The sequence below is a fragment of the Thunnus maccoyii genome, chromosome 22 (genome assembly GCF_910596095.1).
Source record: "Thunnus maccoyii chromosome 22, fThuMac1.1, whole genome shotgun sequence".
Taxonomy (NCBI): Eukaryota; Metazoa; Chordata; class Actinopteri; order Scombriformes; family Scombridae; genus Thunnus; species Thunnus maccoyii.
In genome coordinates this window covers 17,505,501-17,524,469 of record NC_056554.1, presented here as the reverse complement: position 1 = coordinate 17,524,469, position 18,969 = coordinate 17,505,501, and the positions used below count along the sequence as shown (strand labels likewise).

General features: G+C 36.6%; 2 protein-coding genes across 4 annotated transcripts; both read right to left on the bottom strand.

The window, feature by feature from the left end:
- Positions 1 to 693: 693 nt before the first annotated feature.
- LOC121889345 (C-type mannose receptor 2-like) lies at positions 694 to 5,921 on the bottom strand. The gene is made up of 4 exons (XM_042401229.1): positions 5,135 to 5,921; positions 4,034 to 4,381; positions 3,386 to 3,618; positions 694 to 831 (listed from the first exon to the last, which is right to left on the bottom strand). The coding sequence occupies exons 1-4, from the start codon at positions 5,565 to 5,567 to the stop codon at positions 694 to 696; spliced, it is 1,152 nt and encodes a 383-aa protein (XP_042257163.1). The 5' UTR covers positions 5,568 to 5,921.
- LOC121889344 (macrophage mannose receptor 1-like) lies at positions 2,667 to 18,570 on the bottom strand. Of its 3 annotated transcripts, none has more exons than XM_042401227.1 (8): positions 18,482 to 18,570; positions 17,232 to 17,290; positions 17,076 to 17,143; positions 15,665 to 15,705; positions 14,516 to 14,887; positions 12,636 to 12,977; positions 10,640 to 10,955; positions 2,667 to 2,971 (listed from the first exon to the last, which is right to left on the bottom strand). In XM_042401227.1, the coding sequence occupies exons 3-8, from the start codon at positions 17,138 to 17,140 to the stop codon at positions 2,962 to 2,964; spliced, it is 1,146 nt and encodes a 381-aa protein (XP_042257161.1). In that variant the 5' UTR covers positions 17,141 to 17,143; positions 17,232 to 17,290; positions 18,482 to 18,570; the 3' UTR covers positions 2,667 to 2,961. The 3 variants fall into 3 exon arrangements, with proteins under 3 accessions (XP_042257161.1, XP_042257162.1, XP_042257160.1); XM_042401228.1 differs by lacking the exon at positions 2,667 to 2,971 and adding an exon at positions 9,742 to 10,478; XM_042401226.1 differs by lacking the exon at positions 2,667 to 2,971 and having other exon boundaries at positions 9,742 to 10,955.
- Positions 18,571 to 18,969: the final 399 nt, after the last annotated feature.

Genomic DNA, 18,969 nt, shown 5'->3' with positions numbered 1-18,969 from the left:
ATCATGGGTTATTATATTACAATTAATAGTGTGTGGATTATTTTTTTTTAATAAAAAACAATATCTCATTTTTATTTCCAGTTGTCATCACACAGTTGTCTCATGTTATTGTGAGATTCAGTGATGGAATCAGAGTGTAAAATCATCCACACTGTTAGCTGTCACTCCGAGGATAAAATAAACTTAAACAATTAAAATGCAGCTAAAATCATTGTTATGCATTTAGTGTCATAAAAACGATCTCTCCATTTGTTAGAGACAGAGGCAAGTTTTCCCTCAAGTTCCTTCCCAGCCTTGATACTTTGCTTTAGGTAACAGAGGAGGTAAGTATTAAGTTGTAGTTCATATTCTTCACCACTTGATGGCAGGCTTGAAGCAAGAATGGACCACTGACTCTGCTGTTGGAAAGATACAGTATACATCAGTTTTGATGATTGAGGGTTGAGACTTCTACATTGTAACTGCTCATGTAACTGTACCTACCATTGTAAGGCTACTGCTGATCTGCTGTGAATGTAGAAATAGTTTTATATTCTCCTCCTTTTCCCATCATCCAGACAGGGACCCTTGAAGACAATATGATACTTGTAAGTGTAACCGGCAGGTTGAGTTTTCCCCACCATTTGGGGTCGCTACATAGCTGTAGTATCCCAGTCCCTTCCTGTCCCACACACCTGAACCAAGTTTCCCCAATCAGTGGCACATAAACACAGGGAGTAGCACTGTTATCCATTGTCTTCCTCTTGCTGCTGCTGCTCTGTTTGGTGCCATACTCTCACACTTTGTATCCCCCACAGTCTGATGGTATTGATTGGAGTTATACAGCAAAGGTAACCTTATTTTATCATTGGGTGTATCAGTAAATGTAAAAAAAAAAGAAGATTGGACTAACCTCTGCTTTTTTTTTGTTTCTGCAGCTGTGACTGCTACTGCTGCTTTGTTATACCTGACACTCACTTGATTTTTAATTTCTTTTATTGAGTTTTAAGTGCTAGGTTTTATTCAGTGATCTTAGTGTATTTATGTTTTTTTTTTTTTTTTTTTTTTAGGATATTCCTAATTTGTTTTACATTTTGTGGTGGTTGTGAAGTTTACTTGGTGTAACTTATTTATTGTTTTTTTTAACTAGCTGATTCATACAGAGGTGGTGCTAACATTTAAAAGGTGGCTTTGTGCTTTTATTTATTTATACCTCCTGTGTTCTTATATATTTTGTGATTTGTTTGTAGTGTTACACCAACCCAAACTGTAACACCTTTGTACGTTTCCCTTTTTAGTCAATTCCTCCATCTCCCTATTTTTTTTTATTTATTTATTTATTTTTTTATCTCTTTTAGTATGTTTTTTTTTTTTTTTTTTTTTTTAATTATTTTAGGATCACTGAAGCACAGACACTTACCAATGTTCTTCAGTTTGATGTTTTTTTTTTTTTTACATCCTCTATTTTTACTGCCATTTACTATATGCTGCATCATTGAAGAAGATTTAAAAACAACAACTCTTTTTTTAATACCTTAAAAGCCACGTCTCTGTTAATTCTTTTTGTGAAACTTACCTGTGTGATCGAAGTAGGAATTCATTTGATGTATTCCCTGGGTGGAATTCCCAGGATGGCGTTGTCGGATTTTTAACATAGTCTAACTTGAGTTTTTAGACAAACCCTCATCAGGTTACATAAGGATCATCCATTGTGTAAACCCTTGACAGATTTAATAAACAAATACGAGTCTGAACATGTTAGAGTGAAGCGCTGCTGGCACCTGCTGATGGTGGTTGCTGATGTTGTGCCTTGGTGCGCCCTCTATCAAATTTAATAAATAGCCCAAGGTGTGATCAACAAAAACAAACCTAACTTACAGTAACTAAAAGGACGACAACAACAAAAACATGATTTCCTACTTCCTTGAGCATTCCCATAGCCTACTTGTACTTCACTACATTGCAGAGAGAAATATTGTACTTTTACCCACATTTATGTGACAGCTGTTAGGCTACTTTGCATATAAAACTTTTACATTAAAAAAACATGCTGTATGATAAGCTTATAAAACACAATACATTGTTACAGATTAAACAAGTTTCCAACATTTACGGCTTAAAAACATCTTGTTGGGGCCCTTGTCACATTTCAGGTGTAGTTAGCTGTTCTAAACTTCAAAGATTTAAATAATTATTTGAGGCCAATAGAGGTGTAATTTTCCAATATTTCACAGAAACAGTAACAATTAGTAGAAAGTCCAAACAGATTAACAGACATAGCAGAACTTTGTTCTTATTTCTTATGCTAGTTAATCATCTTACTACCTGGAGCTATTGAACTTTATTTGGTACTGGTGCTTTTATTTAAATAAAGGATCTGTGTAGGTCTTCCACCACTTTTTTTAATTGACTGTCATTTAAGAATGACACCCAGAAAGATTTAAAAACAACTGAATTATATGTAAATCAACTTCAGATTTGGGATTGTTTTTTTTGTTTTGCAGTCATTAATGTTACTCTTTGCTAAGTTCTATTGTGATGGTTTTCTTTAACAAGTGCTTTCACGCTGTACACTATGGTCTGCATTTTCATTCTAAAATCAGGCATCACTGGTTGAACATAAAAAAACACTCCATAGTTTATTGTTTATTTATTTATAACATCAAAAGATCAATTATCTGTTTACATAAAACTCAAAGAAATATGATTTTACATTTTGTCACCATCACCAGATCTTAACCAAAACTTTAAAAATTAAGATAAAATATTCTAGAGTGAGTATATGAGATATTTACTACAGCACACCAGTACTGACTGGTATATTTATTTCTATTTCCTCTTGTATACATACTACCACCCTGATGGGATGGAAAATATAGCCTCAAAAAATGAATAAAAAGCCCACACTTTAAAAGAAAAATGTAACAAAATCATCATGGATAAAGAATGTAGTGATATGTCATCCAGCATGACAAAGAGAGCTCAGATGTTCCTGAATCAGGACAAGGAGACAGAAAAAAATATATTCATATTAATAATAATTGTCCAGGCAGCTGCTGAAATGTGAACATTCTTAGTAGTCATTCAGTGCAACATCTAATTTGTAATTTTACATTTCATCTCACAACTTACTATAGAGCACAGATGAAGTTTAGTAACCCTGCAGTACTTGTAATTGACTTTAGTGTCGTACTTTCTCTAAAACTGAATGAAGCAATGGAACAGTAATAATATAAAATTGTTCAAGAAAAATACACAACCAAACAAAGTGAGTAAATGAAAATCAAAGGTTTTAAAACTTGGAACAGATGAAATTAAACCTCTCATTATCAAGATGTCTGATCCACTGATGTTGTCCTCCTCTGTCCATGGCTCCAGACATGTCACACTCATCCTTCTGTCCATCTGAGGCCCAGTTCTTATAGGAGACGACCTCATCACTGACCCAGAACCAGAAATCCAGAGTGCAGGTGTAGCGCAGTCCCAGCCAGATGTAGGGACTGTCAGCCTTCTTGGCTCTCTCTTTGACCCAACTCTGCTGGTGAAGGTTAGTGATGGAGACCAGGTCACGATGGTTCTCTCTGCAGTAATACAAGGCCTCCTCCCAGGTCTTGTTTTCATTGATCAGGATCACTTTATCTGTCATGGAAGAAATTGAGAGAAACACAGGATCATACTAGTAGCTTTGTTAGGTAATATTAAAAAAGTAGTTTGTAGTCACTGATATTATGTTTAGTGTCAAAGTTAAATATCTTTAAATTTGACCATTTTAATCCTAAAAAAATGATTGTATGTAAATCATTTTAGAGCTAGCAGCATCTCTGATAAACACAAGGTCTCTGATGTAAACAAGACTTAACAAAACGAAAGCTGCACATTTTAAGAAACCAATCACTCTAAAAACAAAAACAAAACAGATTTAGTTCATGTACATGTAGCTGTGAGGTAAGAATGCATAGGCTACAGAATCTAGATGTAAAATGAATGAATAAATCAATAAATCCAGAGTGTTCAATCCAGTGTTGTTCCCATGGAGCAAACTATGAAAACTCACCATCATAGCAGAAGAAGGATTTGGTTTTCTTACAGTCATCAGTCTTCCATCTACCTGTTTCATTCAACATGGTCATTGCACATTTCTTCTCAAGTGGCTGATTGACAAAATAGCTGTGATCCCAGTGTCTGAAAGAGAATAGACTCTCATCTGACCACCTCCAGTTATCTCTGAACAGGCCGACCCAATATTTGAAAGTAGTGTTTTTTATCTCCTCCTTTAGCTTTTCGTCTTGTAACTGGTTGAGTCCGCTGACCAGGTCTGTGTGATTTTCTCTGCAGTAGCTCTGAGCTTCTGGCCACGTCTTCTTTTCTTCAAACAAATGGAATTTTTTGGATGAATTCTTTTCTGTGGAGTAAACAGAAAAACTTGCATCATCTAATATTCTGTCTTTTTTATGAAATACACATTTATTTAGTAATGTAAAGCAAAATAATGGATTCAGTTTACTTCATTAGTTCAGTTCAGAGATTTTCTAGAAATTAGTGAAAAGTGTGTGAGGTACAAAATGATGGATTACTTAAAGGAATAGTTAAACATTTTGGGAAACACGTTTCTTTGCTTTATGTCTGATATCACTCTCATGTTTGTTTGGTGAATGTAAAGCTACTGTCAGCAGCTAGTTAGCTTAGCTTAGTAAAAGACTGGAAACAGTAACAAAATCTGCCTACTAGCACACCTAAACCCCACCATTTTATATCTTGTTTGTTTAATCCAAATGAGATATAACGTTTTAATTAGTGAGCTTTAGATGTGCTAGTAGGTGGATTTTGTTACCTTTGGACAGAGCCAGAATAGCTGTTTCTCACTGTTTCTAGTCTTGCTAAGCTAAGCTAAGCTGAGCGAACTGGCTGCTTTGTATTTATTGTACAAACATGAGAGTGGTTCTTTTGATCTCATTTTTCTTTCAATCACAAGTGAAATTGATTAAAATACAGATAAAGACGTGGAAGTATCTCACCAAACTGGAATGATTTTTGAAACACACAAGCTCAGGTAGTCATGTAATTTGAAATCATTTTCATCCAAAGAGATACATCCATATATAGTGCAACTGTTAGAAAACCAAAATGTACAATATAGGCTCAAAACTATTCTCACCATCATAGCAGATAAAGCCAATGGGTCTCAAAGTACAAGGCACATCCCGTCTGCAGTTCTTAGGAGATATCATATACACACAGCTCTCATGAAATGTACAACATGGTTCTCCAGAACACCATTTTGCCTCAGTTGCATTGTACTCCACCCCTGGCAGAGACCAGTGCCACTTTGTGTTTTCTATGCCTGGCATGTTGTGCAGCCCAATCCAGGCTTCCTGTTGATTCTCTTTAGACTTACAGAGTCGTGTCATGTCTGTCATGTCATACACTGTGGCCAGGTCTGTATACTTCTCTTTGCAGTACTTCTGGGCATCATACCAGGTCTTTTGCTCTTCAATAAAGTGGTACTCATATTGTTGACATGTTAAGAGGGAACCTAAAACCAGAGAAAATACTGCATTGTTGGAGTTGAAGAATTTCAAGCATTTCATAAATAAAACAAAATCCCAGCTCACACCCACTACTTACACCATCCTTTTAATTTAATGAGACTGAGCCCACTAACTTGGTTATTTTATGTGATAAGCAGAGTGAGCAGACCAACTGTTTTATTAATCAAGCTAGTGAGTTGTAGCTACAGTATGAAATCACACACAGTCTTAGAAAGGAGCATTATTTTGATTACATCAACACATTGCATGCATTGGTTGTAAAATTGTTAAAAAAAAATGCATCTTTATTTTAAAAACCTCTTTTTGCAGTGTCTCTTCGTGTGAGTGGGAGTCAATTGTGTGTGTGTGTGTGTGTGTATGTGCATGTGTGTTTGTGTGTCTTAGGGTGGGAAGGGTCAGTAACAGTTTTGTCTGTTTTACGTTTACATTTTACAATGATCCACTTACCTCTCAGAATGAGCAGAAACAGACTCCACTGCATCTTTGCCCTGTTAGATGAAACTGATATTTTAACACAGTGAGTTTAACAGCTTGTCTCCATTTGCATAAATACACACTGTTAGCTCAGGCTAAATAAACTGTAGTGCTCCCCTCACACATGGCTTGTGCAGAAGTCTAATAAGAAAGAGGAATACAGTGGAAAATGTGCAAATCATAATCAAATCAGATACAACAGTGCTTCGCATTCAGAAACCCCATCAAAACCCATCAAAGTGTAAGATTTGATGTACAAATATAGATATAATATAAAGGATGTTAGTAATGAATAGGATGATGGTATTGGTAATGGTGAGAATACTCCAGCTGTAAATGTTAAAGCAGGAGACGAATGAATTGTGAGACAGAATATGATCAGCAGGCACTTTGGTAAATGGAATGATGAAAAGTCAAGTCAAATCAATTGTATTCATAAAGCACATTTCACACACAGGTAAGCTCAATAGTAAATGACAGAAACAATAAACAGATGAGATAGAAAACACATATATAATAAAATACTCCATATAAATAAAATAACCTTTCAGCCACCCATACAATGAACACACATAAAATGGTCACTTGGGGGACATTACATAGACCCAAAAATCAGCTTTTTTTTCCTTTTGGGGACACAATTTTTTTCCCCAATTGGACAAACCATCCCAATTAACTGATCCTAAGTCTGAAATTTGTCCCTAAGGTTAGCGTATGGCAGACCACATACACACACACTCACACGAACTACCAAAATCTGGAGGAAAATGCAATGTTTTAAGACTGCTTTTAAAAGAAGAGACAGTTGTAGCAGATCTCGGGTCATTAGGCATCAGGTTTGTTCCAGAGAACAGCACCATAGTGACTAAATGCACCTTCACCTGATTTAATTCTAGATACATTTAGGAGAGACATGCTTGATGATCTGAGGAACCAAAATTTTAAATTTATAAACCTTTTAAATTTAAATTTTACAATTCCCTTTTAAAATTCAATTCCCACCTTAAAGATAAAATAAGAAAATAACATTATTATAATTGGCACATTTAATGATCTATGTTAGTTTTTATTATTTTATTATTTATTAGTTTCATAAGACATCATTTAAAATAAAAATTCAATTAATACATTGAGTTATATTACATTTAATTCAAAATACCCCTCTGGCACCATGTCAACCATAACTTAACATTATGCAGTAAGCTTCACATATTTACTGAAGGGAGATTGTACTTGATTGCAATATAGTAACAGGTGTTTTTGTCTTTGAGTCTACCTGAGGTAAAATACTGAACACCACATGATTTAAAAGAAAGAAAAAGTTGTTCAAATCACTTGAAAAGACAAAATTCAGAAGAAGACTTAGATTTGACATGATACAGAGTCTTAACTTACTTTTTCTGATTCCTGCTCTCCTCAGATTCACTCTGCTCTGATGTCTCTCCCTTCTGTGCTGAAAGAAACTGTTGTACGATAGTGTTAATCCTGTACATATTCTCTGGTTGCTACATTGATGTCTGCTTTTGAATATGGAAATGTCACATCTTTATTACTTCCAGGAATTGTCCATTGTTAACAAGAGTAAGTCCTTGTCCTTGTGGACAGAGGTATTCTGATGTAATGGAAAACAAAGATATCACAAGCAGATAAAATGTACATGACACAAAACACTACCTGAACAAACTGTTTAAAACATGAATTATTTTCAGTGACCCTCTCTTGCAGACATTTCACTCACAAATTGAACTGTTTATTGTGTTGGTCTCACTTGAAGTTGTTGACTGTTAACAAGCAGAGAGAAAAGGTGTCACTGTTCTTTAGTTACTGGCTACTAAAGAGGAGAGTTACCTACAGCACCGTGCCCCTGCAATCTGTAAAGATCCAGTTTCAACCAACACAGGTTTTTTTTAATTTAGAATTTTCTCTTGCACTGCAACCGTCTCAGTTTCTTTAGTGTGAGAATTTCAACATAAGATACAATTATGCTCAAAGGAGTCAGTTAACCTGGATGTCAATGTTAAATATCAGTTAAAGGGTGACTACATGCCAAATCATTTTATTTATTTTATGCTGTAAGCATAATCACATGTTATGTTGGCATATGATGTTAACACAGGAGATTTCTCCAACAATACAGATACTGTGTGTAAAAACTGCCTTTTCTGCTCAATATCTGAGAATATCTTTTTTCAAAAATGGTGTTCTTCAGCCTTGGCATTGATTCTACAGTCTCTGAACTCTTCTGGAGGGATGAATACCATTTTTAAAAAAAAGATATTCTCTCATTTGGTGTTTTGATGATGGTGGTGGAGAGCGCTGTCTAACACATCAGTCCAAAATCTCCCATATGTGTTCAGTTGGGTTGAGATCTGGTGACTGTGAAGGCCATAGCATATGATTTACATAATTTTCATACTCATCAAACCATTCAGTGACCTCTCGTGCCCTGTGAATTGGGGCCTTGTCATCCTGAAAGAGACCACTCCCATCAGGATAGAAATGTTTCATCATAGGATAAAGGTGATCACTCAGAACAACTTTGTATTGATTTGCAGTGACCCTTCCCTCTAAGGGGACAAGTGGACCCAAACTATGCCAGCAAAATGCTTCCCACAGCATAACAGAGCCACCAGATCCCCTCACTGTAGGGGTCGAGCATTCAGGCCTGTACCAGTTTTTCGCCTTTATATATTAATATACTGTATACCACACAGATTGGAGAGATAAGTACGTATTTAACATTATATAGGATGCAAAATATAACATCAAATGAAAGGAAAAATATAGCATCAACCTCAGGGAATAACAGAGGCTCATTCAGATGTTGCTGAATCAAAATAAGACAAAATGAGACAGAACAATAAGTTTTCCAGGTGACCTTTTCCTGACCCTACAATCTGCAGTTAGCAAATCTCATAGTAATTTTGTTTGTCTCCTCCTCATATTCTGATTCATACATTTCCCTGAATACCATTGACTATGCCAGAGAACACACATACAGTGCTGCAAGCTTTTCTCATTCGAGAAAAACACACCACTAAACAGCAAGCTGGGTAGGTGAATATAAAGTCTGTCACCAGTGAAGAGTGGGTTTTACAACTGGGATTACAACAACTTGATGAAATTAAACTTCTCATTATCATATTTTTGAACCACTGATGCCGTCCTCCTCTCTCCATGGCTCCAGACATGTCACACCCCTCCCTCTGAGGCCCAGTTCTCATAGCACACTAACTTTTCACTGACCCAGAACCAGAAATCCAGAGTGCAGGTGTAGTGCAATCCCTCCAAAAAGGCTAATACTGATGTCAAAAAATCCAGGTTGAAATGACTGCTGCTATACAAATTAGGTTAACGTACAGTAGTCGACTGTTGCTGACTTGCTTTATGCGAATGTCAAAGTTAAGAAACAAGAGTCCAGTGAAGTTCTGCTGTTGAAGTAGTAGGCAAAAGACAATTGGGATACACTAGTCTGGCTTCAATTAGCAGCTGATAGCATGAAGTTGTTTACAGCAGCTCTGTTATTTAGCTATTTAGTTCAGTTTTATGCTTTGGTATATTTAGAAATTTTCCAATTTACTGTGTGCCCCCCCTCGGACATATTTGACTGAGTTGTGACCAGTGGTGCGGCATGACTTTTCCACTAGGTGGTGCTACCACCTGCATTAACACTGATGCATTAGTAAAAACAATCTATAATAATATATTGTATCAGTCACCACCAGAGCCATTATTCTGAACAAACTTTTACTTTTGATAATTTAAGTACATTTTGTTCATACCTTTACTAATGAAGAACTTTTACTGCTAATGGAGTTTTTTTATTTGGTACTGGTGCTTTTACTTAAATAAAGGATCTGTGTAGGTCTTCCACCACTTCTCTTAATCGACTGTCATTTAAGAATGACTGCCAGAAAGATTTAAAAACAAGTGAATTATATGTAAATCAGTTTCAGATTTGGGATTGTTTTTTTTTGTTTTGCAGTCATTAATGTTACTCTTTGCTAAGTTCTATTGTGATGGTTTTCTTTAACAAGTGCGTTCACACTGTACATTATGGTCTGCATTTTCATTATAAAATCAGGCATCACTGGTTGAACATAAAAAAGAAGAAAACACTACATAGTTTAACAGTTTATTGAGCATCAAATAAATCAAGTATCTGTTTACATAAAACTCAAAGAAATATGATTTTACATTTTGTCACCATCACCAGATCTTAACCAAAACTTTAAAAATTAAGATAAAATATTCTAGAGTGAGTATATGAGATATTTTCTATAGCACACCAGTATGGATTGGTATATTTATTTCTATTTCCTCTTGTATACATACTACCACCCTGATGGGATGGAAAATATAGCCTCAAAAGATGAATAAAAAGCCCACACTTTAAAAGAAAAATGTAATAAAATCCTAATGGATAAACAATGTAGTTATATGTCATCCAGCATGACAAAGAGAGTTCAGATGTTCCTGAATCAGGGCAAGGAGACAGAAAAATATATATTCATATTAATAATTGTCCAGGCAGCTACTGAAATGTGAACATTCTTAGTAGTCATGCAGTGCAACATCTAATTTGTAATTTTACATTTCATTTCACAATTTACTAAAGAGCACAGATGAAATTATACTTCTCATTATCATGCCGACTGAACCACTTATGTCCTTCTCTCTTCATGGCTCCAGACATGTCACACTCGTCCTTCTGTCCATCTGAGTCCCAGTTCTTATAGGAGACGACCTCATCACTGACCCAGAACCAGAAATCCAGAGTGCAGGTGTAGCGTAGTCCCAGCCAGACGAAGGGACTGTCAGCGATCTTGGCTCTCTCTTTGACCCAATTCTGCTGGTGAAGGTTAGTGATGGAGACCAGGTCACGGTATTTCTCTCTGCAGTAATACAAGGCCTCCTCCCAGGTCTTATTTTCTCTGATCAGGATCACTTTATCTGTCATGGAAGAAATTGAGACAAACACAGGATCATACTAGTAGTTTTGTTTGGTTCATTGTTGAGGACTCTGGGCTCCAATAAGGATTTTCAAAAGCTAATATTAAAAAAGTAGGTTGTAGTCACTGATATTATGTTTGGTTTCAAAGTTAAATATCTTTAATTTTGACTATTTTAATCCTAAAAAAAATGATTGTATGTGAATTATTTTAGAGCTAGCAGCATCTCTGATAAACACAAGGTCACTGATGTAAATGTTGGGACTACATGTGGACCACAGTTTACCACATGTTTCAAGACTCCAAGAAACCTGAGCCCTGGGGGTTCGCACCCAAAGAGTGAAGCTCCATCCATGGATCCAGGTTATCAGAACTAGAGATTCCCCTCTCATCTTTCTCTTTTCTCCCCGAGCTGCAGCAGGAGCAGCTCCTTGCTCTCTTTCTCCTTCAGCTGCAGGAGCAGCTGCTTGCTCTTTCACACCTCCGGCAGCTGCTGGAGCAGCTCTCTGCTCTCTTGTGTGGCCTGCTCACAGCAGACACACACAGTCTTCTTTACGGCAGAAGACACAAGAGCCTGTCTAAGACTCAGAAACTAAGTTTCCTTGTGCCAGCAGCTAACACACAAGTCTGCTGGCCAGTTTAACAAGTACAGGAGCCGTGAAATGGAGTTAGCTTTCCGCTAACTCTACACAAAGGAGTGACCTGGGCCCCCTGCACGACTGAGATGCTGTCTCCCCAGCAACGCCTGCATCTTTCAGCTTCAGAGCCAAAGCCTTCTCAGCCTGACTCACCCACAGATTCACCGGCTACAAAGCAGAACGCCACAAAGCATCTCTTCCTTCATGGACTGGTAACAACTGGGCATAGCCTAGCAACACAGCGAAGCATAGTACGGCTAAGCAAGAATGTTTAACTCAAACAATGTACTGTACGTGCATTGATTTGCTTAAGGTTATACATTGAACTGTTGTTGTGTTGTGTGACCACATGGTCTGGCCTTTTATCTCTGTAGTTCCCTTTATCAGCCAAATTGTCGGCATGCCATGTGCTCAGTCACCAGGTGACTGCAGCCATCTTGCTATTGTCTTCCCTACACACACACACACACACTTGTATATAGGTATACTTAGCTAGATTAGTATTGTGTGTTGCTTTTACCCTTTGTTAAATAAATGCTTTTGGATATACCTGTTGTCTGTTTTAATGTTGCACAAGAATGAGTTTTGATCTGTAAAAAACTCCAAATCCTTCAACCACAATTAACTACTGATATGGTGATTTTGTTTATAATTATTAAATTAAATTAATTATTTATCAAAGTCCCAAATTCATAGATTAGTAAACTTTGAGACCGAATTGGCTATCTTTTTCCCTGAGTCCAGGGTGGTGCCCCATTATTATTAATTCTGATTAATAATTTTATTTTTTAATAATTAACAATTATCTTTGACATCCTGACATAAACAAGACTTAATAAAATGAAAGCTGTACAATTTAAGAAACCAATCATTGTAAAAAAAACAAAAACAAAACAGATTTAGTTTATGTACATGTAGCTGTGAGGTAAGAGTACATAGGCTACAGAATCTAGATGTAAAATGAATGAATAAATCAATGAATCCAGATTGATCTTCAGACTGTTTTTAGTGCTTTTCCCATGGAGCAAACTATGAAAACCCACCGTCATAGCAGAAAAAGGATTTTTCTTCACCACAGTCATCAGTCTTCCATCTGCCTGTTTCATCCATCATGGTCACTGCACATTTCTCTTTGTCTGGCTTAATGACAAAATAGTTGTGATCCCAGTGTCTGAAAGAGGAAGGACTCTGATCTGACCACATCCAGGTATCTCCGACCCAATACCTACGAAAAGGATATTGTTGTATCTCTCTTATTAGCTCTTTGTCTTCTAGCTGGTTGAGTCCACTGACCAGGTCCGTGTGTTTTTCCCTGCAGTGGCTCTGAGCCTTTTGCCACGTCATTGATATTTGAATCACGTGGAATTTTTTGTGTGGCTTCTTTCCTGTGGAGTAAACAGAAAAACTTGCATCATCTAATATTCTGTCTTTTTTATGAAATACACATTTATTCAGTAATGTAAAGCAAAGTAATGGATTCAGTTTACTTGATTAGTGCAGTTCAGATATTTTCTAGAAGTGTGTGAGAGATACAGAATGGTGGATTACTTAAAGGAATAGTTAAACATTTTGAGAAACACGTTTCTTTGCTTTATTGCAGATGTCACTCTCATGTTTATTCAGTGAATGTAAAGCTCCTGTCAGCAGCTGGTTAGCTTAGTTCAGCAAAAGACTGGAAACAGTAACAAAATCTGCCTACTAGCACACCTAAACCCCACCAATTAACATTTTATATCTTGTTTGTTTAATTCATACAAAACTGAGGTGTAAAACCAATAAGCTCTTTTATGAAGGGTTATGTCCCAGCAGGGACTTGTGGAAATTTTCTCTCGAGAAAGAGGCACATGGAGACATAAAGAAAGCATTAAACATTGTTACTTGTTGAAGCAGTTGTAAACACTGTACAATCCATCACATCATCAGTAACAATTATACAAATGTCCAAACACAAACAAAAATACAATCATCTTGTATTTTTGGAGAGAAAGCATGTTGTTCAGCTGGCCCTTTCTCTAAAGATTGTGAACCCAAACTAGACAGCTTTATACCTCTTCAGAAGCTAAAAACACTCTGGTCCTTAAATGGACACTTCCACAAACCGTTACACCTTCTTACAAACAAGTATGGTCTCTAAAACAGTAGGCTTAAGACAAAGATATCTCTAGCTAACCCCAGAGGTCAGCAAGCAACCCTCAGATAGAAACAGGTTCAAGAGGTCAACTAGCCTAAGAGTAGGATTTCTTCACCAACATGTATCCCCAAAATGACAATGACATTACGTCACATTCAGTTGATAACAAACATTGACTCTTTAGTTTGAAAACATTTGTAACATATATACAAAAGATTTATAAAATGATAACCTACTATTCAATTTTCTTTCACAGACTCCAGGAAGTTACTGCTCAAGAAATAGTCTGACCCATAACGTACCAGCAAAAACCCCTCAGTGTCACTCTAACACTGCGGGTTTTGTATGAATTAAACAAATGAGATATGATGTGTTAATTAGTGAGCTTTAGAGGTGCTGGTAGGTGGATTTTGTTACCTTTGGACAGAGACAGAATAGCTGTTTCTCACTGTTTCCAGTCTTGCTAAGCTAAGCTGAGCTAACTGGCTGATTTGTATTAATTGTACAAACATGAGAGTGGTTCTTTTTATCTTATTATTCTTTCAATCACGAGTGAAATTGATTAAAATACAGTTAAAGAAGCAAGTGGAAGTATCTCACCAAACTTACAAATTAATCTCATGTTCTTGACAAAAAAAAGTCACATACATGTGGCTTTGGAATGATTTTTGAAACAAACAAACTCAGGTAGTTATGTAGTTTTAAATCATTTTCACCCAAAAAGATACATACATATATAGCGCAATTGCTGGAAAACCAAAATGTACAAAATAGGCTCAAAACTATTCTCACCATCATAGCAGATAAATCCATGTTTCTCAGTACAAGGGGTAGGACTCCAGTATAAGCGAATTATACAGTCAAGTATCCGAAAACATCTCTCAACCCTTAGTTGTCCATGACACAATTTTGTCTCAGTTGCATCATACTCCACCCCTGGCAGAGACCAGTGCCACTTCGTGTTTTCTATGCCTGGCATGTTGTGCAGCCCAATCCAGGCTTCCTGTTGATTCTCTTTAGACTTACAGAGTCGTGTCACGTCTGTCATGTCATACACTGTGGCCAGGTCTGTATAGTTCTCTCTGCAGTACTTCCGGGCATCATACCAGGTCTTTTTCTCTTCGATAAAGTGGTACTCATATTGTTGACATGTTAAGAAGGAACCTAAAAACAGAGAAAATACTGCATTGTTGGAGCTGAAGTATTTCAAGCATTTCATAAATAAAACAAAATCCCAGCTCACACCCACTACTTACACCATCCTTTTAATTTAATGAGACTGAGCTCACTAACTTGGTTATTTTATGTGATAAGCAGAGTGAGCAGTCCAACTGTTTTATGAATCAAGCTAGTGAGTTGTAGCTATGGTATGAGATCACACATAGTCTTAGAAAGGAGCATTATTTGTACTACATCAACACGTTGCATGCATTGGTTGGTATGAGATCACACATAGTCTTAGAAAGGAGCATTATTTGTACTACATCAACACGTTGCATGCATTGGTTGTAAAATTGTCATAAAAATGCATCTTTACTTTGAAAACCTCTTTTTGCATTGTCTCTTCATGTGAGTGGGAGTCCTTTGTTTGTGTGTGTGTGTGTGTGTGTGTGCATTAGGGATGTGCAGAGGGCCCAGTAGTTGTATTTGTATCTGTTTTTGTTGAGGCTATGGTATGAGATCACACATAGTCTTAGAAAGGAGCATTATTTGGACTACATCAACACGTTGCATGCATTGGTTGTAAAATTGTCATTAACATCCATCCTTACTTAGAAACCTCTTATTGCAGTGTCTCTTCTTGTGAGTGGGACTCCTTTGTGTATGTGTGTGTGTGTTTGTGTGTCTGTGTGTGTGTTTTCTTTGTGTGGGTGAGGGTGGGATCAGTAACAGTGTCTGTTTTGTCCGTTTTACATTTACATTTTACAATGATCCACTTACCCATCAGAATGAGCAGAAACAGACTCCACTGCATCTTTGCCCTGTTGGATGAAACTGATATTTTAACACAGTGAGTTTAACAGCTTGTCTCCATTTGCATAAATACACACTGTAAGCTCAGGCTAAATAAACTGTAGTTCTCCCCTTACACATGGCTTGTGCAGAAGTCTAATAAGAAAGAGGAATACAGTGGAAAATGTGCAAATCATAATCAAATCAGATACAACAGTGGTTCACATTCAGAAACCCCATCAAAACCCATCAAAGTGTAAGATTTGATGTACAAATATAAATATAATATAAAGGATGTTAGTGATGAATAGGATGATGGTAGTGGTAATGGTGAGGATGCTGCAGCTGTTGTTCTGTGGGTTAAGTTACTGTACTGTTCAGGTGGCACATTGCTGCAACATCTTTAAATAGAAACTGTAAATGTTAAAGCAGGAGACAAATGGATTGTGAGATGGAAGATGATCAGCAGGCACTTTGGTAAATGGAATGATGAAAAGTCAAGTCAAATCAATTGTATTTATAAAGCACACACACACAGGTAAGCTCAATATGCTTTACAGTAAAAGACAGAAAACAATAAACAGATGAGATAGAAAACACATATATAATAAAATACTCCATATAAATGAAATAACCTTTCAGCCACCCATACAATGCACACACACATAAAGTACAGCTTTTTACAAATGTTGTCCTATTCCTACAACAGCACTCACTAATGGACGACAGCAGACGTGCACAAAGACAAACACACACACACACACACACACACATAAGTCTGAGAAAAAAAAGCAATGTTTCGAGACTGCTTTCAAAAGAAGATACAGTTGTAGCAGATATCAGGTCATCAGGTATCAGGTTTGTTCCAGAGAACCACAACATAGTGACTTAATGCACCTTCACCTGATTTAACTGTCGGTACATTTAAGAGACACATGCTTGATGATCTGAGGAACGAAAAAGTTAAATGTATAAACCTTTTAAATTTAAATTTTACAATTCCCTTTTAAAATTCGATTACCTATTTAAGAAAATGTAATTATTATAATTGGCACATTTAGTGATCTATGTTAGTTCTTATTACTTTGAGTTTCATAAGACATGTTTGAAAGTGAAAATTCAATTACTACATTGAGTTATATTACAATTAATTCAAAATACCCCTCTGGCACCGTGTCAACCAAAACTTTACATTACACAGTAAGCTTCACATATTTACTGAAGGGGGATTGTACTTGATTGCAATATAGTAACAGGTGTTTTGGTCTTTAAGTCTACCTGAGGTAAAATACTGAACACTACATAATTAAAAAAAAGTTGTTCAAATCACTTGAAAAGACAAAATTCAGAATACCTAAAAGAAGACTTAGATTTGACATGATACAGAGTCTTAACTTACATTTTCTGATTCCTGCTCTCCTCAGATTCACTCTGCTCTGATGTCTCTCTCTTCTGCACTGACATAGACTATTATGCATACAATAGTATTAGTCCTGTTGCCACATTGACGTCTGCTTTTGAATATGAAAATGTGGAGATATAAGATCTTTATTACTTCCAGGAATTGTCCATTGTTAACAACAGTAAGTCCTTGTCCTTGTTGACAGACATATTCTAATGTAATGGAAAACAAAGTTAACACAAGCAGATAAAATGTACATTACACAAAATACTACCTGAGCAAACTGCTTAAAACATGAATTATTTACAGTGACCCTCTCTTGCAGACATTTCATTCATAAATTGAACTGTTTATTGTGTTGGTCTCACTTGCAGCGTTGACTGTTAACAAGCAGAAAGAAAAGGTATCACTTATTAGTTACTGGCTACTAAAGAGGAGAGTTACCTACAGCACTGTGCCTCTGCAATCTGTAAAGACCTAATCTCAACCAATTTTAACATAATGTTACTCGTTTATAAAGCTCTCAATGGATCAGGGCCAAGCTACATCAGACTCCTTGATACCTTATGCTCCCTCACGAGCCAGACCCAGTCTCAACCAGTACAGGTTTTTTTTTATTTTGACATTTCTCTCGCACTGCAACTGTCTCGGTTTCTTTAGCGTGATAATTTCAACATAAGATACAAGAGATGTATTCTTTTTCTGTGGCAGTAAACACAACACATGAGCCTAACAATAACTGTGCTAACAGCAGGGCTATGGCTTTATACTAATACTCCCCCACAGACATACATGCACCGGAGAGTCTCTCGTAATAGACCCGCTATCATGAAATTTTGATCCATTAAGGTTTTATATTTGTAAAACTTTCCTAGAGTCTAGAAAAGCCTTTTTAAAATTTGTGACGTCATCAATGTAAAGTTCATGGGCCAAGTGGGAAGTCAAGGGCAGGACCAGCAAGAGAAACACTACTGTGCATATTCAGTGGGACGCACAACATGGAGGTAAACTTGGAAGGTAGAAACTTTTTTTAGCTCATATGCCAGGCAAGCAAATCTCACTCGATTAAATAGGCGCCATCTTTGAGTCCGGTATCCAGTTCTTATAATAAATTCATGGTAGTTACCCTTTAAGGCTGTTACCTCACAAATTAGTTAGCTTAACTACCTAACTTAACTAATATTAAAAGTTAAAAAAAAGTTTAAAGCTCTCTGTAATGTTAACATTAATTATAAACTAGGCGGGTCACCAAGCACTATATGGTACGAGCTTAGCTTGTTAGCTTGGCTAACATTAATGCTAGCTAAAATTAGCCATCCTGATAAGCTAGCGTTTACACATATTACATGAGTAACATTAGTCCAAGTTATTAAAAGGAAGTGTATTTCTCTAGTACTGCTTACAAACGTAGCCACAACTTAGGTATGTGTGTCTCAGTCCTTGTTTCTTGGATAACCAAAGGAATGCTGTTCATCAACTCTTGGCGCTCTTGTTCTGAGGAAAGACCAAGCTCCTCTACTGTTGTGAATGGTATCCCAGCTATTTAACCATTTCACTCCAAACACCAATTTCTCAAACATTCCACAGTAAAACACTAAAGTGTTTCATATCTTTTACTGCGCTCTACAGGAGGCCATCAACCAACAGCCAATTATCAAAGAAGCTGTGCAAAAAGCAACAAATCCTTACACTATAAAGGCTGGGACAAATGAATGTTTGACATTCTTGCTTGAAAAACGACTTCAGCAATTAATCAATTATCAGCATTGTTCAGCATCTATACTGTAATGTAATGTTTATTTATTTGTAATTTAATTCATTAGTCATAGTTGTTTGCCTGTATCTCTGTGCATGTCTGTGTTCCCCATTCAAGTGAAGGAGGAACCACCGG